Below are 26,280 nucleotides of genomic sequence, written 5' to 3'. Positions count from 1 at the left end.
AGAGGGAGGATATGCCCTCAGGGACTGCCCCCTAGGGTGGAGCCAGAACGTTTTTGTCATTCTGCCTAGTCCTACTCCTGCGGAGACAACATAACCCAGCTCTTGAGAATCAAGAAGACTACGTCTGTCAATGAGCGATAGAGAAAAGACATTTCAAGGCACAATCATACATGTATTTTATATAGAATACAGAGAGAAACTTTAAAGGTGTATTTCATCTTTTGAAGCCAAATTAAAGTAACACCTATGTTTTATTTGTAGCATTTCCCGTGTCAGTCAGCTGCGGCTACTGGGGAGAGTAGACAGCGCTTGACAATGGCTGGTTGACATGTGGGAGTGGGATCACTTGACCTAGAGCAGCCTGAAAATAGGTAAGTATAAGCGTCTTTCTTACACAGGTATAGGTGTTGGGGGGAGGGGGGGGCGGCCACCTGCCGCCTGTCAGACCTGTAGCACAGAGGAGGAGTTTCAGAGCCTTTTTCTTATCTGTAGTACAGCTCTGACAGCTGTCAGCATGTGGAGAGAAGATGGCAGTTATATAAGTGACACGTTGGAAAAAAAAGCCAAAAAGAACACATGACAACTGACGAGCAGTTGCAACGCAATGCCAAGGACTGGTGAGTGGAAAGAAAATAAAATGTATCCCCAAACTATGTTTGACCCTACCGTCAGACCACATACTATTTTTTTTTTCTCCTTCTCTCCCTCTTTCTTATTTGTTCTTAATGGTAGACTTTTCTGTCTACTTGGAAAAAAAAAAAAAAGTTACATACCGGAGAGGGCATTTTCTTTTTTGCGGTATTTAAGGGGAGAGTTGATTTATATATGTGATGATGTCAAACTCTTACCGAGGTTCTTTCTTTTTTTCTTTTGTATAATATGTGCATTGCCTGTATCTGGTTGTATCTAATAAACTTTATAAATATAAAAAAAAAAAAGGACTGGTGAGCACATTTCCAAGAAGAAGGAGGGGATTTGGTGGGTGTTGTACTGGTAGAAGGGGACGATTTTTCTTTTGAAGGTCACTGTGCATTACTTGCCCTCGACTCCTGCACTTTATATGTTACTTACCCCTGACCTTTCTGCGCTCTTTGTGTTTCACACTCCTGGCCTCTGCATTTTGTGTGTGATGCACTCCTTATCACTGCACCATGTGCATAACACATTCCTTACCCTGCCTTAACCACTGCAATCTGTGCATTACTTACTTCTGACCTTTGTACTCTGCATTACCTACCCCTGACCTCAGCAAGCTGTGAATTACTTACTCTTGTACTCTGCAATCTGAATGTTATTTACTCCTGGCCCCATGCATTACTCAGTGCTGATCTCTGGGCTCTTTGTTGCCTACACCTGACTTCTGCAGTCTGTGTATTCCACACTCTTGACCCCTGTACTCTGTACGGAATGCACTCTTGACCTCTGCACTCCCTGTGTTACGAACTCCTGACTCCTGCACTCTTTGCCTTATGCACACTTTATTTCTGCACTCCGTGTGGTACAAACTCCTGAACTCTGCAATATGAGTTCTAACTCTTGAACTAGTGCTCAGTTGGTCTGGTACTTACTCTTGACCTACAGCAGAGTAGGTTTATGGCTCAACTATGCCCCTTTAAGCCTCTCCAAATGTTAATGCATTAGGCAACACCCACCATTCACCATGGTTTGCCGCATAATTGCTAAGAGTGCCTAAGGGTGCCCCAGGTTTTTGAGAATCCTAGAAACTTCCTGGATGTATATCAAAGAATTTTGTAAAAACCAAAGCAAAAAAATAATAATGGGAGTTCTGCCTTATTTTAAAGGGCAAGTTCATCTACTAATGCAAACAATCTTTAACTATCCTCTGCCCAGATGTTGCTGTCCAAGGGTGTCTCCTTTGCTCCTCCATCCAAAGTGGAGACCCTTTTAGAAAGAAGTGCGTTACGGACAGGATTACTAAATGAAAGTGAAGGAAAAAAGCCTTAAAAAAGGAAAACGAATGCTGCCACTGAATTTAAGGAATGGTAAGCTGACACTATTTTTTGTTTTGGGGTTTAATACTGCTTTAACAGATGCTTGTTATGAACATATGATTGCAGATGAGCGTTTCTCTGCTCTGACACCCTATAGGTCTTCCTGGACTCTCTACAGAACAACTGAAAAAACTAGTGTGCAGCTCTTACATTTTTTACTAATTTGCAAACCTATACTTTTACCTGGAAAATGAGGATATAGGGCAGCCACCAAACACAAGATACATCTACAGTCAGCACCATAATTTAAAATGTTGTCAAGCACTTTCTAATTCTGTTGGGTTCAGCTCCATCGTATGTCTATTTCATGTCCTCTTCTAGCTGGAAAACACTAAAAGGCGCTCTTACTTCACTGGGCTTCTCTGTCTGCCACTGCAGAGCCCTTTCCAGACAAAAACATCCCAGTCAGACCTTCTCCCTTGTAAAAAAGCATATCATGACCCCATTCATTCCTAATAAGGAACTATACCTATAGTGCCCCCCCCCCCCATTCAGTGGAATATGAACCACCCATAGGAATAAATGGGTTTATGGCATGTGTGCACACTAGGCACAGGACCCAGTCAAGATGGTTTTCTTGCAGGGCAGCACCTCACATGAAGAACTCAGGATATATGATAAAGGTAAGTATTATAGTATGCATGCTAAACTGAGGGGAGTAGGGGGTATACATAAAAGAAAACTTTAGATAGTAAATACCAGAAGCAGCTGGGATGGAATGGGTAAACAATCATCCTTTCTGCCTGAAGTTTATAGATGAGCTCTCAGGGTTTCAGGGCTCACTTGGATCATTGAAAGATAATTAAATGTTGTATAGTAATGGGTCTACACTGAAAAAAAAAAACATGGCTAAAACTGAACATCAAAATGGACATATAGTTCTCAAATTTAAAAAAAATGGTCCTTATGGCAGACAAAAAAAAAAAACTAAAATGAGAAGAGCCTATAAAAAAAAATAGGTCTCCTCAGTAATATAAAAGGCACTGTAACTGACAGAAATATACTTAACAGTAACATTAATTCATACAACGGACTCTGGAACAGCCAAATATTAGCATCAAACAGGATAGAAGGTGTTTAATATGGAGTAGGGAGAAGCTGAATGAAAGAAAGGAAGGATAAAGATCATGGGGAGAAGTTATGTTGCATAAATTATGGCTCAGACAAACACAAGAGAGCTGACTATAAAGGGGAAAACGGAAGGACAAAAAAAAGAGACGGGCCTTTCTTTGCATCATATTTTACAAAGTCACAGAGAGCTTTATTGTTTAGTTACTAATTTCTATTCTAAAAGTGACTGATTGCACACCACATCCTGCTTATTCTAAGAAGTTCAGTGTATGTTTCCATTTCTTTCCATTTGACTTGTAAAATCATCTTTATTCAGAATGCAGGACCTCTTTCAGTCCAACTATCTTATGCAAAAAGCACAAAAGAACAACACTTGCCAATTTGAGAGGTTATTGAAAATACTTGGAAAATCCTCATAGCTCTTTACATCTCATCTAGGAGCACAGTAATCGGAAGAGCTTTTAATCAAACAAAAATAAGGGTTTACAAAACAATATTTTCAATGGATTCTTACGGGAAGTTGGAATCCACTTGAGTTGCTGCTGACATTGCTGGGTGAGAATTGAAGTCCATCCCTTCACATATAGACTAATAATGCTTATATCAGCTCATTTCATAAGGCAGTGCAGAGTTTTACAGTATCTGATAAGTTCTGTAACCCAAAGCAACAGCATTTGGCCATCACTAAATGGAATGATTCAGGAAAAGAAAACAAAAAAAAAAAAAAAAAACAAAGCTGGGTGCTGTGGATCACTGTGCTTTGTGTTATTACACAAACCACAGACCACAATAGCAGATATTGCCTGCATGTAGGCATGCCACCATGTTTGCGTTTAACCAGCATGGCTGGAAAAGTTAACACCTGCATATTGCCTGTATAATAAATAAATATCATATAATAAATAGGAAAGCTATCTTAAAATAAACCAGGTTAATCCTAAAGCTATTCCATCTAACAGTACTTACAGGTGCCTCAAAAAAGGAATGCCTCAAAAAAGAAAGAAGAAATTGAGGCTTATGAACTGACCTAGTCAACGCCTTTATATGAATGCCATTGAATCATTTCGGCAGATTTGAAATGGGCAGTCCATGCAAGGAGACCCACAAAATCTTGCAATTGAAGACATTTTGCATAGAGGAGTGGTCAAAAATGTTACTTGTGAATGTCAGAAACTGGTGGGCAGTTATGCAAAAAAAAAAAGTCATTTGAAAAGCAAAGGGTGTACTTTCTTTTTGCACACTATACCATTACATAGTTATTGATGAATAAATTATTGAAAAATGGGATTTTTGACTTACCATAAAATCCATCTCCCTGATTTTCATTGACGAACACAGCTCCTGATTTTCATAACCATTGAGTTATATTGCCCCCTACAGGTGTAGGATACTAGGAAAAAAAAGTCTGGCTACGCCTACGGGCAATCCCAGGGGATATACTCCCTCTCCCTGCTATAGGTACTCAGTTTTGTAACAAGCAGTATCAGAATAATTACAACTCCAAAGAGGGGTGGTTGCTGTGTCCGTCAATGAACATCAGAGAAATGTATTTTACAGTAGTCAAAAATCCCATTTTCTTTCGTTCATTGAAGGACACAGCTCATGATCTTCATAACCATTGGGACATCCAAAAGCAGTGTTAAACATGAGGGGTGGGAACAGCAAAAAAATTCCCCAGGCTAAACAATAGCCAACCAAGCTACAGAAGCTCAACCAAAACAACTGGAGCCCACCTTAAAAAAACAATACACCCTCAAAGAGGATCCAGTCCTCTAAACAGCAGCCTGCAAAACCTTGCAGCCAAAGGAAGCATCCGCAGATGCCAATACATCCACTTTATAGAACTTTGTATAAATATGTGCACCGACGACCAGGTGGCCACCTTGGAAACCTGCATCACTAATGCCTGATGATGGAAGGCCCAGAAGGCACGGAGCGTCCGAGTAGAGTGCACCTTGACAGGGAGAGGAGGAACTCGACCTTTGAAGGAATAGGCCTGAATCACCATCTGTCTGATCCATCTGGAAATGGTCGCAGAGGAAGTGGACAAACCTTTCCGAGGCCCATCCTTGAGCACAAATAGTGAGTCTGACTTCCTAAAAGACTCCGTAGCTGCATTGCCCGGACCACATCCAAGGCATGCAAGACAATTTCCTTTGGATGTTTTGGCCTGGGATACAGAGAGGGCAAAACAATTTCTTCATTCAAATGAAAATCAGAGACAACCTTTAGAAGCAATGACGGACAGGTGGCGAAGAACCAACTTATCTCTGTGAATCACAAAGTAAGGTGACTGACAGGATAACGCCGCCAATTCCGACACCCTGCGCGCAGAGGTGATAGCCACTAAATGCCACCTTCTGAGACAGCGCAAGCAAGTCAATCTCCCAACGATTCTCAAATGGAGGCTTCTTGCGGACCGAAAGCACCCAACTTGGGTCCCAAGGCGGCAACAGGGACTGCACTGGAGGAACCAAATGTCGGACACCATGAAGAAAGGTACGCACCAGGGAGTGTGTGGCCAGGGGTTGTTGGAACAAGAATGCCAAAGCCAACACCTGGCCCTTGATGGTACTCAAGGCCACTTTCTGTTCAACCCCCCGTTCAAGGAAGGTCAAAATCAGAGCCACCGAGAAGGAGCGAGGATGAACCCCCAAGAGACTCACACCACACAATGTACGTCACATACGGTCGTAGATCTTCCTAGAAGTAGGTTTCCTAGCTTTTAACAGAATTTGAATAACTGACTCAGATAAACCTCTATCCATCAGCACCTGGCGTTCAACAGCCAAGCCGTTAAAGCCAGTGACTGTAAAGCAGGATAGAAGATTGGCCCTTGGGACAGCAGGTCCTCCCTGAGAGGAAGCTTCCAAGGAACATCGGTGACCAGCCACACCAGATCGGAGTACTAAGCCCAGCGAGGCCAGTCCAGAGCCACTAGGATGACCGAAACCCCTTCTGCCTCGATCCTGCGTTGAAGTCTTGGCAGAAGCTTGAGAGGAGGGAAGGCGTAAATCAGACGATACTGACCCCATGGGGACACCAGCATGTCTGTGACGTTTGCCAGAGGATCCCGTGACCGAGTCACAAACCTTTGCATCTTTCCATTGAGCAGCAACACCAACAGATCCACCTCAGGGATGCCCCGCACAACTTATGAAACTCCAGATGAAGGGACCACTCCCTTGGTCCAACGTCTGCCGATTGTGGTAATCCGCCTGCCAGTTTTCAACCCCAGGAATGTATACGGCGGAGAGTGCTGGAACTATCCATTCTGCCCACCTTTGAATACCGGCTACCTTCTGAGCTGCCAGGACACTTTTTGTGCCCCCTTGGTGATGACATAAGCCATGGCCGTGGCATTGTCTGATTGAATGCGCACTGGACATCCCAGAAGAGCAATGGTCCAAGCACGATCTGTTCGCTCAGAGTTCCAAAACATGGTGATTTTCAGGTTTTCCACCAGAGCAGTAGGGGACTCCGCTCCCTGAAGGAGCTTGTCCAAGTAGCCCAGTACCGCGATCCCCCATTGGTGTAACAATGCTAGCACCAGGGCTAACACTTTTGTAAAGACCCGAGGAGCAGAAGCGAGACCAAACTGATAATGCTCCTCTTTCATGGCAAAGCGGAGGAAGCGCTGGGGACCGGCACATATTGGAATGTGAAGGTAAGCATCCTTGATGTCGACAGAGGCAAGAAAATCTCCCTGATGCAGGAATGCCACCACTGTGCGAATGGACTCCATCCTGAACTTCTGCACCCGCACAAAGCAGTTCAGTGCCTTGGGTTCAGGATTGGTTGCACCTTGCCTTCCTTCCTGGGAACTGTAAACAGGTTTGAGTATAAATCCTGAAAACGTTCCGAAGTCAAAACTTCTTATGAGCCGAGAAGGAGGGCCCACATCTACGAGGAGGTTCCTTGCCCTTAGTAGCCTGTACTCTTTTACCCCTGTGAGACCTTTAATGATGTCATCCAGGTAAGCCCCAAAAGGCGATCCCCTTGAAAGAGGAGATCAGTCAAGGCCTTTTTAGAAGTCTGATCTGCAGACCAGCATTTAAGTCAAAAGACAAGCCGAAGGACCACAGTCAAAACAGAGAGCAGAGCCACTAGGGGGGCCGCATCCAAAGATGCAAAGATAAACTGCAGCCTCTGGACCAGCTGGTCCACCAGCTCAGCAAAGGCAGGGGGGAGCGGTTTTCCCTCTAGGTCATGGAGTAAAAGCTTAGCCCACTCGGTCAGAGTTTGCGACACGGGGGCAATGGTGAATACTGGCCTTAGTGCCGAACCAGCCAGAGTGTATATATTGCGGGCCACAGCCTCCGCCTTCCTGTCAGCCAGATCCTTAAAGGCCGGGGACTTTTCTACCGGAATCATGGTTGCCTTGTTCAATTTGGAAACCAGAGGGTCCACCACCAGTGGAACAATCCACTTCTTAATAAGGGATTCCTCATAGGCGTAACGCCTAGTAAATTGCTTAGGGACCTCAAGGGGATGCTTTGGTCATCCCCACTCTTTAGCACCAATCCTATCAAAATAGGCGGGGAAAGGAAACGCCTTTGCCGCTCAGGATGGCTTGTGAGTGCCAAAGGGAACCTGGGCTTTCGTCGCACCTGCAGCTGCATCCTCCATCTTCAAGGTCTCATGCACAGATACAATCAGTGCTTCCCCCAGCGCCTTTTTGTGCGCAGTTGCAGATGTGGAGGAATCATCCTCACTATTGAGGATTTCAGACGCGTGGTCAGAGACCCAGCAGGGTGACCCACGTCCGACCGGCCAAATCAGATTCAGGATCTGATAAGGCAGATGAGGCAGGGGAAGGTGGGGGGGCGCTTTTTCTAACACAACGCTCAAAAATCACCTCCACCCGGGACACAAAGGACTCCAGAACCGCCGCTGTACATCGATGAATGGTAGGGACCCAGAGGGTCCCGCAGCCTCAGAGAGGGGGTCAGGTGGGGAGATGTGCTTCCAAGACTCCTTGAGTCTCTAGGGGGACCCCACAAAAAGTGTAAAAGACTGCAAAGGGACAACCCACTCCGCGCTGGCAGCACCACTTGGTCGCCAGGCACAAGCACTATGCGATCCTCAGTAGAGAGGGAGAGAACCCCACCAGACTCACCACCCAGCAGAAACAGGCACCTGCAGCTGCCAGGATAGTCATCACTCCATGTGCGGCGATTAGGAAGTGAAAAGATCCAGGCGTCAGCACCAGGGGATGAGGAGGGGCTACCACCACCAAAATCGCTACCCACAGGGCTCCACTGTCTAGGCCGCCACTATTTTCAACGGTAAACCACCACAATATGGCGCTGGACTACACAAACATGGCCACTGTGTATAGAAACACACAGGCTATGACAGGCTTGATTTATTTCTTGCAAACATTTCTGCGATTGAATCCCATTTAAGATGGGGTAAATGCCCCCCTTGGTTTTGGACACAAAAAGGTTGGAGAAAACCGTTGAAACCTTTCTGCAGCTGGAACAATGGCAATAAATGAATGAATTGAATGATCTACAAGAGTAGCATTGATGTGTGCACAAAGGTTACATTACATGCCGGTCCCACAATCATTGCTCTGGTGAGATTTGGGTATGGCACCCCAAGGCATCGTAGAGGTTTAGCCAATATTATTTTCTGCAAAAGGAGCTCATCTCAGCAGCATATCGATGAAACCTGGAATGAACTAAAAAGTTCTTGAAACAAGAAAAATGACAAGTAAAAATGGTAAATCGTTTCTCAACACTACCCTTTACACATGTTGACACTGCTGCTGTCCAAGAGTGGTTATGTTGCTCACTCATAGATACAGTGGAAGGGCGAGCAGAGCCCCCCTAGGACAGGAAACGTGTTACTGACTGGAAAGATAGGTGAAAATAAAGGAAAATCGTCTAAAAATAGAAATGAATGCAGCCACTACATCTAAGGATTGTTAAAGTACAATATATTACAATATTGGGTTTGGTTTTGATATACTTTAAAGGCATTGTTTCCACTGTAAAGAGATTATCTCATCACACTTTAACATGTGCTGAGAATGTATATGGCATTTGACCCCCTTGTCTACTAGTAAAATCCAGAACATTTTAGACAGGTCTGGAAAGTGTAAAAAATTCCTTAACACTTTTGATGCCATGATCCTGCCTACATCTCTACTCCAGGTGGTTGGGTCAGTTTGGAAAAGTTCACATATATCCATAAAACAAGCAATAGCTTCAAGACTCCAAACAATATATGTTCTAGCAATAGAGATTTTGCTGAATTAAAAGGCACTAACAATGATGTTCTATATCCCTAAAAGAAAACATAAAAATGTTAAAACAGTAATACATTTTCCAAAAAAAACAAACTTTCCCACTATAAGGTAATATCATAATGTGCTAGAATGCATCACATACTAGCTGATTATGATAAGACTTACCGTAAAACAAAGTCCTGTCACCGCTGCCAGGGCTTTCATCTTCAACAGGTCTTCCTTCTAGGTTTGTGGGCTCCGGCTGTTTGCATGGCCGAGCCGCAATGGCACAAGTGCATGAAAGCCATGGCTGCAGCACAGCACTCTGAAGGCAGGGCATGCTGTCCATCCCTGCAGTCAGCATGCCAATTGCATGTTCCCTCAAAACTTGCAACATCTGTGGCTTTGTGCTGTGTGATAAAATTGCACATTTTAGAGTGGCCTTTTATTGTGGCCAGCCTAAGGCACACCTGTGCAATAATCATGCTGTCTAATCAGCATCTTGATTTGCCACACCTGTGAGGTGGATGAATTATCTTGGCAAAGTAGAAGTGCTCACTAACACAGATTTAGACAGATTTGTGAACAATATTTGAGAGAAATAGGCCTTTTGTGTACAAAGAAAAAGCCTTAGATCTTTGAGTTCAGGTGAAAAATGGGAGCAAAAACAGAAGCGTTGTGTTTATAATTTTGTTCAGTGTACATTGTAGATAAAGCTGTAGATGAGCTAATAAACAGATCACACACAGAACTTAATATGACGCACAATCACAAAATGTCAAAATGACAGGGAGAGTGGCTGACTGCTAGTGACTTGGGCAGCAGAGCTCTGGCTCTCCAATGTGCTGTTTAACACACATACTTTGCAAACGTTGTAAGAAAAAGTACAACATTTTTTTAATTGCCTTGAAGCCTGGCTGAAAAACAACTAAAATAAACTGTGGCTTTAAACCAAATCTGCCCTTTGCCCATGTAGGGCAAAGTAAGCACTTCCTTGCATAGAAGACTTACCATTTGCTTCCTCTGCAATGCCTAACTACCCTGGTATGGAATTATCCTGTTATTTTTCCCAGGTATGGAGGGAGCATATCATTTACCTCCCTTTCTCCCACAATGAAACACTCAGTGCTTGAGTGGCCAAGTAGGGTATGCCAAGTCAGAATTTACACAGGGTATTTTTTTATATATTTTTTCAAGCAACAAAGTCTCCTTAACTGCTTTACAACAAACTGGCTACACCAATGCTTGTTTTAAATGATCATATCTGGTGAAGACACCAAAGCACTTACCTGGCCAAGATTAATATCCTGCTCATGCACAAGCTGTTGTTTGGCTTTATCTACTTGATTAAACTGATCTTCCTGTTCATTACATTTTTCCCACAGTTCCCGAGCTTCATTCTGAAGACATCTTATCTTCTGTTGGAGTCTTGAAATCTCTGCCTCCTGGAGGTTCAACTAACCATTAAAAAGGAAAACACACATTTATTGTACAGGTAAAAAAAAATTAAAAGGTAATTTTTTTATTTCATGTTTAAACATCAATGATTACATAAAATAACATAAACGACATCTCAGTAACATATTGTATGTCATAGATTGACGGAAAGCAGTGTAAAATTGTCACTTAGATGAATGTCTTCCTTTTTATAGTTGAAGCCTTTTGGTTACATCCTTATGATAGCACTAAAGCACTAAAAAGATGGTTGAACTGTGATGTAGCAGCTTCTGCAACGTAGCTTACAAGTCAGCTTACTTTAATGGGAGTTTGTTTCATCTGCTCCATTTGCTGTTGGAAGCAGGGCCAGGTATAGCCTATCTGGTCTGGGAGTGCAGTAAAAAAGTCAAGAGGGCATACTATTGACACACCTAGTAGACTGTAGGCTCCCAGAAGCAGGGCCCTCCTAACGCTCTTGTACTGAATTGCATTGTTGCTGTATTGCCTCCCTTTATATTGTAAAGTGCTGCACAAACTGTTGGCGTTTAAATTATGTATAACACACCTTCATTTTATCATCTACATCAGAGTACCCCCCCATTACATTAGAACCCCCCCTTCACATTAGAGCTCCCCGCCCCCCCCCCGCCCCCTCCTATGACATCTGAGCCAGCCCTCATCATGTCAGAGTTCCCCCCTTCACATTACAGTCTGCCTCTGTTGACATAAGAGTCAGCAACCTTCACAAGAGAGTCCTTAGTCCTCCCTTCAAATCTTCAATGCAGATACAGCATCATGGCAGGAGGCAGAACAGGTCTAGATGGAAGCAGGACTTCTGTCGACTTCTAAATCCCCACACTGGATTAACATTATTTGGCCACATCACCATAGCAACATTTGACACCATGCATTCTGGTCTTCCCCCCGCCCCACAGAAATGATTGATGCAGTGCAGCAGATAGGAGCAAGGCACTGTGCCAAGACTGCACACTGCACCTCAGCTCCTTCACTTCCTGATACAAACATTACTAGCCCTGGGGGATAAGAATAAAATCTGGGGGGCTCAGTCCACCCCAGCACCCCCCTAAATCTCTGGTAGCAAGTACTAAGCTCAGACACTGAAGGAATCAGAGAAAAAAAGGTGGGCTCCTTCCTTTGAAAATATAAACAATTCCTTATAGCAATGGTAGATGGGGTGGAGACATAAAACCTTTATGAGATAGTGCTTTAACTTAGAGATTGGTCGCTCAGCTATAAAGCATTGAGCTATGTAACATACAACCAGAAATAACAAGTATTTCCTGGGGTCCACAAGGTGGAAGAGCATGGTTGGGGTATAAGCTGGGGTATATGGTGCCACATTTCCAGCCTTTGCATTAGCCTGTTAAGATTACATTACATTCAGTCAGTACAAAGTATCATCTATCACATGCTTTGGATAAACATCCTGAAAAAAAAAAATGCTTAATGGACCACATGGTCTATTTCTGCTGTCAGTCTTCAATTTATCAACTATTGAGAACCACATATTCAACACTACATTTTGGTGTATATCCTATATGCTCCTTTCTTATGCAGAGCTAAAGGAACCAATTATTTTCAGTCAATCACAGACAAGCTCTGGATCCTTCTATAGGTGCGAGCCTATAGCCCATGAATAAGTTGCCTGTGTCCTGTACTATACAAATAAGACAAGTACCTTATATTGCTCTCAGCCTCCTCCAAATCCCATTGTTTTGCTGCTGTCATCTGATTTCCAGTTGAAGAGTGGCTACATTCATTCTCCCACTGTATGTAGAAAAGTATCCACCCTCCCAGGATAAACTATGGGCTTTGGAATGTGTAGTTTGCATGAAGCAATGCACATGGCTGAAACAAACATGCACTGCTCATTTCAAACAAATGAAAATGAGGGGGAAAAAGGAGAGGTTCAGGCCCCAAAATCAGAGCAATTTTTCAATACAAACATGAATTTATTTAGATCTGAATATTTTCTGAAATAATATTTCATTGGGGTATGGTTGTTTGGTATAATGCAGTTTCACACACCTGAAAACATGCAATGTTTTCCGATGTGTGGGGGTGTCATTAACAAGTAATGGCACCCTGGCGTGTCTGCTAAGGAGCAGCACAGTTTGCCTGCAGGTTGGGAAACCTGCACAGTTGTGAACCTAGGCAAACTTAGTGATGGTCTTATTTGACTACACTGTAATAATGAAGCAAAAAAGAATAGAACTCCAGCCTAACACTAAAAAGTCTTAAAAAATTTCCCTCCCCCTCCTGATACCTATACTGCCCAACCTGTGTAAAAAAGACATGTATACTCATACTTACCTATTTTCAGTCTGCTCAGGTTCAGTGATCCCGTATTAGTGAGTGCCAGCTGCAGGGGAGAGGAGAAAGCATTCAACAACAGCTGGGAATTCTGAAAGCTGTGAAGTCACTCATAGGCTCCTATGTACCAATTGTTGGTGCTCCCTCCTTTCCCTTGCAACCGCAGCTGACTGACACAAAGGTGCCGAAGCAGCAAGATCATGTAACCGGACCAGAGCAGACTAAAAGGCAGACAAAAATATGCAAGTATACACATTGAAAGCAATGGGAGGCTCCTGACTCCCAAAGCTAATTGCAGCCACTCACATGTAATTGCTATTGCTATGATTACCTGCAAGTGATCAGCCCCGGATGAAAACTACCAATGGAACTGCCTCCCACATCTAATTGCTGGGACCCCCTGCTGATTTTCTCATATCTACATTTTGTAGGACAGAAACCCAAATGTGAATGTAGCCTTAGGGCAGCTTCACACTGCCACACTACAAGCACAGCTAGCCCACGGTTTTTGTGTGGATTAGCTGTGATTTCCCATAGGCTTCTATGAGGCATTGTGGTTTTGGTGCAGTTTTAGAAAGCACACCAAAATTCCTGCATGCTGCACCTTTGGTGTGCTTTCTGAAACTGCACTATAAACATCTATGGGAAAGTGCAGCTAACCCCCATCAAACCGGTGGGATAAATGCACTTTGCCCAAAGAGCAGTGTGACCACACTGGGGCAGTGTTGATGCCACTCTAAAGGTTCTTGTTAGTAGCAACCTTGGAACAAAAAAATATTTTTTTGTATCCACAGCAGATATTGTGCTCTCATTCATAGATTATCTTGTGCAGGAATACAGCATACAATGTCCTTGACAGGTCATATACCCAGGGGAGCAGAGTCCACTGCTATTTTTGCTTTACTAGCCTCAATTCAAAGCCTTTGCATTAGTTCCTTCCTCCAAGGCTCAATGTAAGCACCAGTACTCTCTGAACTGTGTAAAGCAAAATCATCAGTGGACTGAGCTTCCCTAGGACAGTAAACTGACAGAGACAGTGTTTGCTGTATTCCCCAAAAGGATAACCTACGAATGACAGTGCAAACATCTCCTGTGGATACAAAAAGATACTTTTTAGGGAAAGGTTCACACTTGTGCGGGTAAATTGCACCTGTTCCTGCACCCACAACCGCCCACAGTCAAATCGCACTGCCCATTTGCAGACATGCAGGGCTTCCATTCATTCTTAATGGCACTCCCACGCATCTGAAACTGCAGCACATTTTCGGTTGCAGGAAATGGGCATTTTGGGTTGCAGGGTGCAAAAGTACCATGTGATCCAACAATTATTTACAATAACATGCATACATTAAAAAAAAAACATCCACGGTATAAAGCATATGTTACACCTAAAATGAACTATATAACACTACACATTGGCAGATCTCGTTCAGTAATCCCAAAAGTTCTTGTTCATAGCAACCTTGTATTTGGCCTCATTCATCTCTATGCGGCTCTGCGAGCTGCGTTTGCATGGGCCCAGCAGCCTATTCAATTGTATAGGCTACTGTGCCTGCATTTCATGCAGTAAAAAGGCTCCTGCACCATTTTTAAAAATGGTACAGGAGCCTTTTTACTGCATGAAATGCAGGCACAGTAGCCTATACAATTGAATAGGCTGCTGGGCCCATGCAAACGCAGCTCGCAGAGCCGCATAGAGATGAACGAGGCCAAATACAAGGTTGCTATGAACAAGAACTTTTGGGATTACTGAACGAGATCTGCCAATGTGTAGTGTTATATAGTTCATTTTAGGTGTAACATATGCTTCATACCGTGGATGTTTTTCTTTTAATGTATGCATGTTATTGTAAATAATTGTTGAATTTTTTGGCTGGGCAACTGAGAGATTGCATGGTTTGAGATCTAAAACTATTAACCCTTGATTTCCCATCAAGGGAGAGAGAGCACTGATTGCAGGGATATTGAGAGATATACTGTAATAATATCTCAGATCAGGACTGTTTGTGATTAAGGTAGTCACCTAAGGCCCCCATGGCAGGAAGTTCTTGAAAGCAGAAGCGAACATTATACTTGGCATTACACATTTACTGACAGCAGATACTTGCATTATAGTTTTTACAAGCATCAAGGGCTGGCAGTATACAGTTACTGATGCTGGAAGTGGGCATTATACATTTATGAGCACCAGAGACTGATATTTTACATTTAATGGCCCCGATGAGTGTACTTCTAGTTTTTTTTATAGGCAACAGAAGTTGGTATTTTACATGTATTGACAGCATAGCTTGGCAATTTTATTTATTTGGTTCATTAACATAGTGTTGACAAATTCTATTCCATGGTACAGGGTATGTAGAACAATTCACAACAGTATATGCATTTAAAGGGGCTAATTATCCAACACTTTTACCAATTCAGGTGGACGTTACCTAGCAGTAGGATACTGCTGGAGAAAATCGTACTATTGGGGGAAACCAAACAAACACACATAGGCTTCATGTAGATAGTGTCCCTGGTGCTACCTGAATCAGGAAGCCAACCATTGGGAGTCAAACCAAATAGACACGCGGCCAAGGCACTGTACTAACCTTCATAATACAGTACATTTACTGACATCAAGACCCAGCATTAAACATTTAATTGAAGAAGATGGTAATACATAGTTATTACCATATTCTGACTTCAATTAAATGTGGTGGTGTAGTGGTTAGCACTTTCACCTAGCAGCAAGAGGGTCGCTGGTTCAAATCTCAACCACGACACTACCTGCCTGGAGTTTGCATGTACTCCCTGTGCCTGCGTGGGTTTCCTCCGGGTACTCCGGTTTCCTCCCACTCTCCGAAGACATGCTGGTAGGTTAATTGGATCCTGTATAAAAAAATTGTCCCTACTATGTATGTATGAATGTGAGTTAGAGACCTTAGACTGTAAGCTCCTTGAGGGCAGGATCTGATGTGAATGTGTAATGTATATGTAAAGTGCTGCGTAAATTGACAGCGCTATATAAGTACCTGAAATAATAATAATTTAAATTCTGCATTAGGTCAAATATTCTGTATTTCCTTTAGACTTCACATTTTCTTGCATAGCCTTTCAGGAGAGGTCATACAGAACTCAATGATCATATAAACTCATAATGTTCAATGCAAGATGCTTTTTAAAGGTGAACACAGTATGGGGTTTGAACTAGTTGTCCATGTATAGAGACCTTCCATTTACTATAGGGATCACTGATTTCTATTTCAAGGCCCATTTGTGCTCCATTCACTGCAGGGTGACTGGGGCAAAGCTCACATGAGGGCAATGACATCTGCATGAGCAAACCCTTAAGTGACCCATTGTTCCATTGGGAGGAAAAAGTCAAATTAATTTGCATTCATAAAGTAGTGCACTAATTCATGGCTAAAGGCACTAATTCACGGATAAAGAAAAAAACAATCCATCTTCACATAAACCCACCCCATTGAAGCACACCATCTTTTAATGAAAGACAAGCTATAGGAGTAACCCCACCATGTTTCATTTTATGGGTGTCAAATAAAAGAGTAGAAAAATAATTAAGGATTCATGGACACATTTAAATTGCATATTCAGCTTAAATACAATGTAAAGATTCTATTTTTCTTTACTGTATAACGCTGCACCTGATGCCCTAGTCAGCATTAGAACATCACAAACAACAGGAAAACTCAGATTGTATAATTTTCATTAATTTAATAGAATATGTCTAATAATAAGCAGCACCATCCCATTGTGACAGCACATATTCATCATTTGGATTGTTACTATGCAACAAGGTCAGATTTTGCCTTTCACTGAATTAAACCAGATGACTTATGCATTTGCCAACTTTCTCTTTTGAATTGAAAATAATTTATTGTTCAAAACTGCGTGATGGGCACAAGATAGGTCGTCAGTGACTGAAAGGAATCCCAAAATCAGAAGCATTTAAGGAACTCCTGCCTGAACAAATACCACCAGTACATGTATACTACTTGCTGATGTCTGTTTTGTTTTTTTATCTTTCTTCCTTTATTTATTCATCAAATTTTATTCATTCATGTAGCACTGAAATTCCACAGCACAAAGACCAGTCCTTGATCCCGTAGGTGCCTAAAATTTAATGCCACTACCACATCTAAGCAGACAAATACCTGAACTATAGTCAGGTTTTTTTAAATGCTAGTTGACCAGCCTATCTGTAAATTACGAAATATTTTCAAACAGTTGGACTTGAAAAAGAGAAGCAATGCTGATTGACTTAAACAATTGTGTTTGCAATATGTGTCACACGTTCCTAGGAAACACTGGACAACAGATTTGTACCAGGGGCTTTAACAGACGTAATAATGATGTAAAAGAAGAACATGATTGAAACTTACAGAGCCAATCAATAAAGATTATTCTTTATTATTATAGTAAAACCTCATGCAGCATGCAAACTAGATATTTTTAAACACACACACAAATGTGCGATTATCTATTTGGATATTTCAGGACAGAAAAAAAATGTTCTGTTTGTTTTCTAGCATCAAACAAAATCTCTCTAGTGGGCTTGTATAACTACAGATTTTTTCAAGCAGTATAAGGCTTGGTTCACATAAATATGAAATGGATGCGTTTTGAACTGCATACGATTCGCATGAAACAACATTGTTTTCCATTGATGCTGTTTACACATCTGCAGCGCATCTGCGGTGCACCTGCAGTGCAAATTTAAAAAGAGTCCTGTACATTTTCTGAGCACTGCAGTGCGGTTCAGATGCAATTTCCAGCCTTATTTTCTTCTATGGGAACGCTATTGAATTGCACGTCATAGGTTTTGAACAGAAATTGAGAAATAAAAAAAAAAAACAGCATGGCGATCCCCCCATCCATATCAGGCCCTCCAGGTCAGGTATGCATTTTAAGGGGAACCCCGTGGCAATTTTTATTTAAACAACGCCCCCCCCAATCCATACTAGACCCTTAGGCCTGGTATGAATTTTGAGGGGAACCCTATGCCAAAATTAACCACTTCCCACAAACCGACATACCTGTATGTCGGCTTGCAGAAGTGGTTTTACTCAGCTCAGCAGCCGCTTGGCCGTTATCCCAGTGAGCGTGAGGGGACGTCTCCACCCTACCACTGCCTTCCCCGGCTCTGCCCGGGTCTCCCATCCCACTGGGAGACCAGAGCATGTCTGCCGGCTGGCTGGAGTCCCGAACAAAGCCAGATTCGACTTTGATCGTGTCTATAATCATGTAACCCGGAAGCGACGTCACAATGTCACTTCCGGTTTACTCGGCTGCCAATGGCGACAATTTAAAAAAAGATGTCAGTATTCAAAATGCCGATTTCAGCATTTTTTTTTTTATACTATGAAGTGAAGTGGAGGGTCAGGGGTCTTTTAGACCCCAGATCCCTCCATAAAGAGTACCTGTCACTGCCTATTACTGTCACAAGGGATGTTTACATTGCTTGTGACAGCAATAAGTGATCAGATTTTTTTCATTTTAAAAACAGTGTCAAATATAAAAAAAAATTATAAAAAAAATAGGAAAAAATAAAATAAAAAATTCAAAGTGCCCTCGTCCCTGTGAGCTCACGCACTAAAGAAAAACGCATACGTAAGTTGCCCCTGCAAATGAAAACAGTGTTCAGATCACACATGTGTGGTATCGCTGCGATCACCAGAGTGAGGGAAATAATTCTAGAAAAATACCTTCTCTGTAACTCTAAACTGGTAACCGTTAAAACATTTTAAAGCGTTGTCGATGGAGATTTTTAAGTACCATAGTTTGTCGCCATTCTACAAGTGTGCACAATTTTAAACCATAACATGTTAGGTATCTTTTTACTCGGCTTGACATCATCTTTTACAATATACAAAAAATTTGGACTAATTTGACTGTTTAGTTTTTTTTAAATGCAATGAAATGTATTTTTTCCAAATTATTAGCGTTTGAAAGACAGCTGCACAAGTACCACATGACAACAACTGCCATTATATTCTCCAGAGTCTTTGCTAAAAAAAAAATAAAAATATATATATATATATATATATATATATATATATATATATAATGTTTGGGGGTTCTAAGTAAATTTCTAGCAAAAAATACTGATTTTAACTTGTAAACAACATGTGTCAGAAATAGGCTTGGTCCTTAAGTTGTTAAAAAAATAAATGGCATGGGGGTCCATACACCATACTCATTCACATAGAGGGGGTGGGATCTTGGGGCCCCCCTGTTAAAGGAGGCTTCCAGAATCACATAAGACCCTGCCTGAGGACCCTCACAACTACCGGCCATCAGCATGGGGACAAGGTTTTTTGACCTAATAGTCTAATATGGATTTGGGTGGGACCCCATACTTTTTTTTTTTTTTTTTGGCGTGGTGTAACCTTTTAAATCTGGTATGACTAGGGGAAGGGAGCCCCACACTGTTTTTTTCTCAAATTTTATTACCAGCAATACTTTGATCAGTCATCAGTTGTTAAGGACGTGGAGCCAGCTTGCCAACCCTCTCCTGAACCATTGCACTACTGGGCACTTTTACCCCTCAGGGGTGTTGCTAGGTGGGGAAAAAAACAGGGGCTTTACCCCGAAGGTAAATTTGATTCCATGACGCCCGGGGTCATGAAGATCAGCGCCAGGGACCTTTGCCCGGTGCTGGGTTAAAAGGTGATTGTAACACAAGTTAGAGCATTTTTATGAGCCAACACCTCTGGACGCCTTTACATTACACAGCCCCCCCTTCCCCCCCCCCCCCACACACACACACACACACACACACACCTTTGGACCCCTTTACATTGCACAGCACCTCCCCACACCTCTGGACCCCTTTACATTACAAAGCCTCCCACACACACCTCTGGAACCCTTTTGCATTACACAGCCCCCCCAGCTCTGCTTCTTCCTACCCGATTCAGGCATGCAGAGGGGGAGACACAGGAGAGAGGAGCAGGGAGCAGGACAGAGGCAGAACTGAATAGAGAAATACCAGCGCTGAATAGACAGCGGGAGTTGCCGGAGTTACCTTTCCAAGTTGGTCCTAGCAACCAATCACCTGCTGGGTAACTTTGAAAGTTAACTCCGGCAGTTCCTGCTCTCTATTCAGCGCTGGTGTGCAAACTGCATACTACAGCCCTATACCTTCCAACTGTTGAACTTCAGAATGAGGGACACTTGAGAGAGGAAGTGACCTGTGGTGCGCATAGCGTGGCAAAATGGGTGTGGCCAAATGTTTAAAAAAAACACTCTTCCTTATACTTATAAAAAAAATCTTTGATTGCTGTGCCACAAGCTGGAGTCTCAAGGGCACAAACCCCAGTACCATAATTAAAAAAAAAAAAAGAATAAAAAGCTTTCATTACAAGTGGTTTTGCACAAACTGTGGAAGAGTGCGTTACGCTAAGGGTAGAAGGATTTGTGCATTTTGTACAGAGTGCAAGGTTCAGGAATGCGTTGTACAGATTGCAGGGTTCAGGAATGTGCTACATACAGAGTGCAAGGTTCAGGAGTGCGTTGTACAGAGTGCTAGATTCAGGAGTGCGTTATACAGAGTGCTAGATTCAGGAGTGTGTTGTACAGGGTGCAAGGTTCCGGGGTGAATTTCATTGCTATATGAAAGCAATTTACTGAATGAAATTGATTCATTCAGTTTGCTTTGTTGTGATTAGCTGTCATAGGCCACAGCTGATCGAAAGGCACAGATGGAACGTGATTGGCCCAGTCTGTGCCATATGACCACTGTGACTAATCACAGCTAGCAACACAATTGTATACAATGGATGGCTTGAATGGAAGCCATTCATTGTTTACAACTATCATGTGACCTGCTGTGATTGATTTCAGCTGTTACATGGTAAAAGCAGCAGGCTGGTATAGTAATCAGTCATTGGCTGTGCCCGGTGGACACAAGTGGTGTCAGATCGCACAGTGAGGCGTGATCCAGGAGGACATCATATGACATCCACCCGGATCAACGAGAGGCCGTCCCCGGCTCCATTCGCCCATAGGCCGGGCAGGAACCGGTTAACATCTAGCTTTTGTTAAGGACGTTGACGGTTGTCTGCTCCTAAAATTTGCATCAGAACTGTATCTCAAACGCAGCTGAACCACTGAACAGCTGCTTTGAAAATGCGCAGTGAAAACGGGCACTGCACATGTGGTCTAAGTCACAATGTGGTCTAACTTGGTCTGAGTCACAATGAGCATGAGCAAATGTCAAAATTCTTGTTACTGTGTAGAGATCATTAAATTGTCCCTTATTTCCAGAGAAAAGAGTGCATTTAACTAATAAGGTTGCTTGAACCAGGCTAAGTAAAAGCTGAAATCACAGACCATAGACAGCTAGTGCAATGTAGGGGGGAGGGCCTATGAAATGAAGAAAGCTGGATTGGGATCATTAGTTTGGTGGGATTCAATTGTATTTTCAGGCTGCTTTCACATTGCTCGTTTAAAAAGAGCATCAAAAATGCATTTGCGTTTTTTTAGGCGTTTCTGGTGTGTTTTCTGGTTGCTTGACTCCCAGCATGCACCTCTAAAACATGGGTATGCGACTCAAAAAACACACCAAAACGCAACTAACCGGTGTGAAGAATTCCAAAGGATTTAGGATTGTTCATGCATTTTTCTTCCGCTTTTAACTAAAAAATGTATATCAAAAACGAATCAGTGTTAAAGGGCCCTAAAGAGCTGGAAGTAATTGTGAATGTGTCAGGAGATGTGCGAAACTGCAGACACTGTAAAAAAAAAAAATAGATATATGTATTGTGGCCTTCCCATTCCGACCTTCCCATTCCTATCTGGCCAAATTGCACAGCAGGCTGAGTGGATAACAAGAACATTTGTGTTACTGAACAAATATTTCCAATTTTTTTATGGACTTCTACGTTATATTCTTTAGGGCTCTTTCAGATCCGCCTGTCAGTTTTTTAGGCGGATCTGATCGGATGCCCCATTCAGCCCTATGGAGCAGCGGTTGTCAGCGGTGACATGTCCGCTGACACCCGCTGCCATCCGCATCCGATCCTGTCCGTGAAATCCAGACGGATGGAAACCATATTTTCCATCCGCCCTGGGGATCGGATTGGATGGGATCGGATGAGAGCGGACAGGCGGTCCGCTCTCATCCGATTCCCCATAGAGAGCAGCGGGGGCTGTGACACCTCCCTCTCCGCACTGCAAGCGGAGAAGGAGCTGTCATCCGCCGGCTCAGCGGGGATCGCGGATCGATCCCCGCTGAGCAGAACGGATCCGCCTACGGAGGCGGACCGTGTGAAAGAGCCCTTACAGAGATCTCACCAGGAAGCAGCAGAGTACTGGATAAACGTGGAGCCGCTTGTTTCCTTTTTCTGATTCATGACCTGGAGTTCGGCACATCTATCGTTTAGGAATTGGCATTTTCATTTATTTATTTGGAACCTTATATGACTGTGTTTTTTATTTTCCCTTTATTATGTGGGATTTCAATAGATATTGTATATTTATTATCCATTGATAATGTTTGCTACATCCCAATTCCCATGAGTATCGAAGGCACTGCATTTCTGTATTAAGACTGTAGACTAGAATTTATATAAATATCATCATAACATCTATGCCATGGTACATTGTGAGAGGAAATGTTTTTGAGTTATATTTCTTATTGTCTTTTCGAGTTATGCACGTCGTTGTTTCAATAATATTTTACTTCTCTGTTTTTTTTTTTTTTTTTTACAAGATAGTTCATTTTGTTCCACACCAGAATGTTGTGGGGGAAACCCACGTTCCATGCGCATGTCCCGCACCGCTTTTAAATGCACCAAGCTTGCGATCTGCAGTCGTCAATGTTAACAATACCCCAAACACAGGTTGCTGGGAGTTTGCTTGCAACAGCTTGCATGGTACAGAAGTACCATGCAATCTGGTTGCAGTGAGTTTCCAAAAGAAGTACATGCAGTAGAATTTGAATGAATAGGCTCAAATCGCACCGAACTGAACTGCACGCGTACCGCATTCCTGTGCAATTCCTAGTGTGAACAGACTCTTAAGCGAATTCCACTACACTCCACCACACTCCAAGCATATTTATTTCTAAATTTATTTCTGACTAATAAAGTAAGTGTCTGTAAACCCCAACAATAAACTTCTCTATTGTTCTTTTTTTTTAATAAACCACTAAAAGCATTTTGTTATAGTTGTTCAAATTAAAAAAAAAAAAAGTACTCGTTGGTTTTGACAGAAATCCAGTGGACTTGTAAGTTACTGTGCACTTTATGGTCTTATCTCATGCACTGGCATCAGCCTTGCACAGTTAGCTACTAAACTACTGTACACTCTATGAGATCAGGAGAGGGAGAGGTAATTTGTATTACTAACATTCTTCCTGTTCTAGGATGGCAGCACTTTTGCTCACTGATGCTGTACAGTAAGCCCTCCCGTTCACAATGAATGTGAATTTAAATTTTCAAAGCCGCAGGTCAGTTCGATTTCAGATACGACTTACACAGATGTCTATGCAAGTCGCACCTATAATCGCAAAAAATAGTGAAAAAAACTTTTTTTCTAATCAGTACAGCACCGCAAAGTCTGAGTCGCCATTGCCAAAGTCTGATGGTGCCATTGCCAACAATAGGGTGCAACTTCTTATGCGATTTGGAGCTGCACCCGTGTGAATAGTGGCTAAGTGAATATTGCCACATTGTTGAAGTGTGTTACTGGCAGGATCACAAGATGATAAAAAAGCCAAAAAAAAAAACCTGGAAAAATATAAACTAATAAAGCCACCACATCTAGGGCCAGCAATATATTACATTTTTGGTCTTAGGATAAAACACACTTTAATTCCCACCTCTTGAGACTGATCTGATGTGTAAGTGCATAGAGTAAGCATGAAATAGTAGGTAATAGGCTGAACATTTCCATCTTACCAACAGCTCGGTATACTGAAGAATGATCTGTGAACAGACATTTCAGTCTAAACTCTCAAAGTACTTACTTCTTCTTGAGAGCCAAAATATTTCTCCTGTGATGTTTTCAAGTCTGTTTTAAGTTGTAAAATGATTTGATCTCTGTTATTAACCTACAAAAAAAGAAAATATCAAAATGAAACACAGATGGACAATGAGCGAGAGTTAAGACACCGGAATGAATAACTAACTTCATTCAAAACTAACTTGAGCAAGACAAGGCATTGTGCATTCAACCTTTTTGTGTCATTTCTTTCTCTTGCTGGTTCCTTTCAACATATGTTTCTTTGGATATTCCGCACAAAGGCCATTACTGAGTTATAGGTCTACCAGCGTGCTTTTATATAAAAGTGCCGCTGGAGCTAAACCAGTCACACTTAACCCCTACATAGTATGGTAAAATAAGTACTTTTAGGGGCCCAATACGAAAGAAAACCTATCACCTCTGTGGACAGGGCCATAAACCTAAAACTCAAGTTAACTTCTATAAAAAAAGCCATTTATAAACATCTAAAGTTCCGTACTTTGCTAGAAGTTAAAATTGCTTTAACATATAAGGAGCAATTGAGTACAATCTATTGAGAAGATTTTATAACAAACTAGAGTAAAAGTCATTTTTCTGCATTGCCTATAAAGGTCAGTTCGACATTGTTTGAAAAATAAAGGATCTATTACTATGGGCAAATTCTTAAATACAAAATGGGTGACGACACTCTTCTGCACAGCAAGGTAACATGATCATGCCCGATCATATCCAAATACGGGTGTGTCTATAAGTAAAGAGCTATTATACTGATACCTTAGACATTCTGGGGTTGATTTACCAAGTCCCCATTCACACCGATGCAACTTGTCATGCGATTTGACAGTTTCAATTTGCATGACAAGTCACACCATATTTGTGCCTATGGAACCGTTCAAATCAGTGCAAGTTGGTGCTCCAACTTGCACCGATTTGAAAAAGATTCCTGCTATATTTATGGCAAGTTCATGTGCGACTTGCATGAAGTCGCAAAGATGCCAGCAAGCCATATGTGAAATCGCACTGACTGGCCACTTTGAAATTGCGCTGAATAGCGTGATTTCAAAGCCGCATTCACTGTGTATGGGTTGTAAAACTGGAGAGTGCAAAATCTGGTGCAGCTGTGCAAGTTAGCCAATCCGCTTCTAATTTCAGCCTGTTCAATTAAGCTTTAACAAAAAAAACTGGAAGCTGACTGGTTTCTATGCAGAGCTGCACCAGATCTTGAACAAATCAACCTCTACAGGTCTCCTACTTTCCATCTGTTCCATTGCTATGGCCCCAGAATTCATCTGCATTTGACACTTCTAGTTGTATTAGGTTCCTGTGTCCCCTGCCTTCTACTACTACTATGTCACTACAGGAGTTATTAGCCTTATGTTCAATTCAGGAAGCAGAACACTGACATCAACTTTTTTATCAGTCAATTTTCATACAATTTACTTCTAAATTTGTTAGTTGCTATGAGAAACACAAGAAATAAATACATATCAGGAGCCAGCTATCCATGCCACCAGCACAGAGGCAGTAGAATTGGATTGGATTGTAGAGTTTCGTTTTATCAATGTAGGCACATTCTCTTGGCTTCCTCATGGTTGCCTCCTAAATTCTTCATTAAAATTGTCTGTCCATATTTAGAAAGCACAGCCTTGCTGGTAGCACAATTTTGGGGAAACATTTTACAGCAACAAATTCTCACGGCTGTTTATCAAAATTACATTTAGATATATAATTGAACAGCTTTGTTCTGAACAGACTGTCCAACCTACAGCATGTACAGAAATATTGAGGACCTAGGTTTATTTTAAATCATTTGGGAACACAGCTGAGTATGTAAGTACTACTTAAAGTAGAACTATAGGCAAAACTTTTTTTTTTCATTTTGGATAGAGTAATGGAAAGTTATAACCCTGGTCAGATTTTTTTTCGCGATCTGTGTCCTATTGTGGAGATTTCCCTTCACTTCCTGTCCCATAGCCGCACAGGAAGTGAGAAGAATTCCATGGACATTAAGGGAATCTGTTGGGGACCCCCAGGTCACCCCAACTAGTGTCCCCATTGGAGCATTTCCCTTCTATTACTTTTCTGGGGACAACCCAAAATGTGGGATTTTCTTTTACTTTCACTTTCAATAATAATGGTAAACAGGACAAATAGAGATGGTAAATCTCCTTAACGGGGGAACAGACAGTAAAACAAACTGACAAGCGCTCTAATCCCTCT

General features: G+C 42.2%; 1 protein-coding gene across 1 annotated transcript in view; it reads right to left on the bottom strand.

Moving 5' to 3' along the window:
• The window catches only part of LOC309555379 (uncharacterized protein), a 654,339-nt gene that overhangs the window by 539,934 nt on the left and 88,125 nt on the right, over nt 1-26,280 (bottom strand). The window contains exons 5-6 of the mRNA XM_082257367.1: nt 24,065-24,148; nt 10,608-10,775 (exon numbers count right to left, since the gene is read on the bottom strand). Coding sequence (XP_082113493.1) covers nt 10,608-10,775; nt 24,065-24,148 — 252 coding nt within the window. The remainder of the gene's footprint in view (nt 1-10,607; nt 10,776-24,064; nt 24,149-26,280) is intronic.

Source organism: Pelophylax lessonae (assembly GCF_965119305.1).
Source record: "Pelophylax lessonae genome assembly, chromosome: 5".
NCBI classification, from domain to species: domain Eukaryota; kingdom Metazoa; phylum Chordata; class Amphibia; order Anura; family Ranidae; genus Pelophylax; species Pelophylax lessonae.
This window is presented reverse-complemented; position numbering and strand designations above follow the sequence as displayed.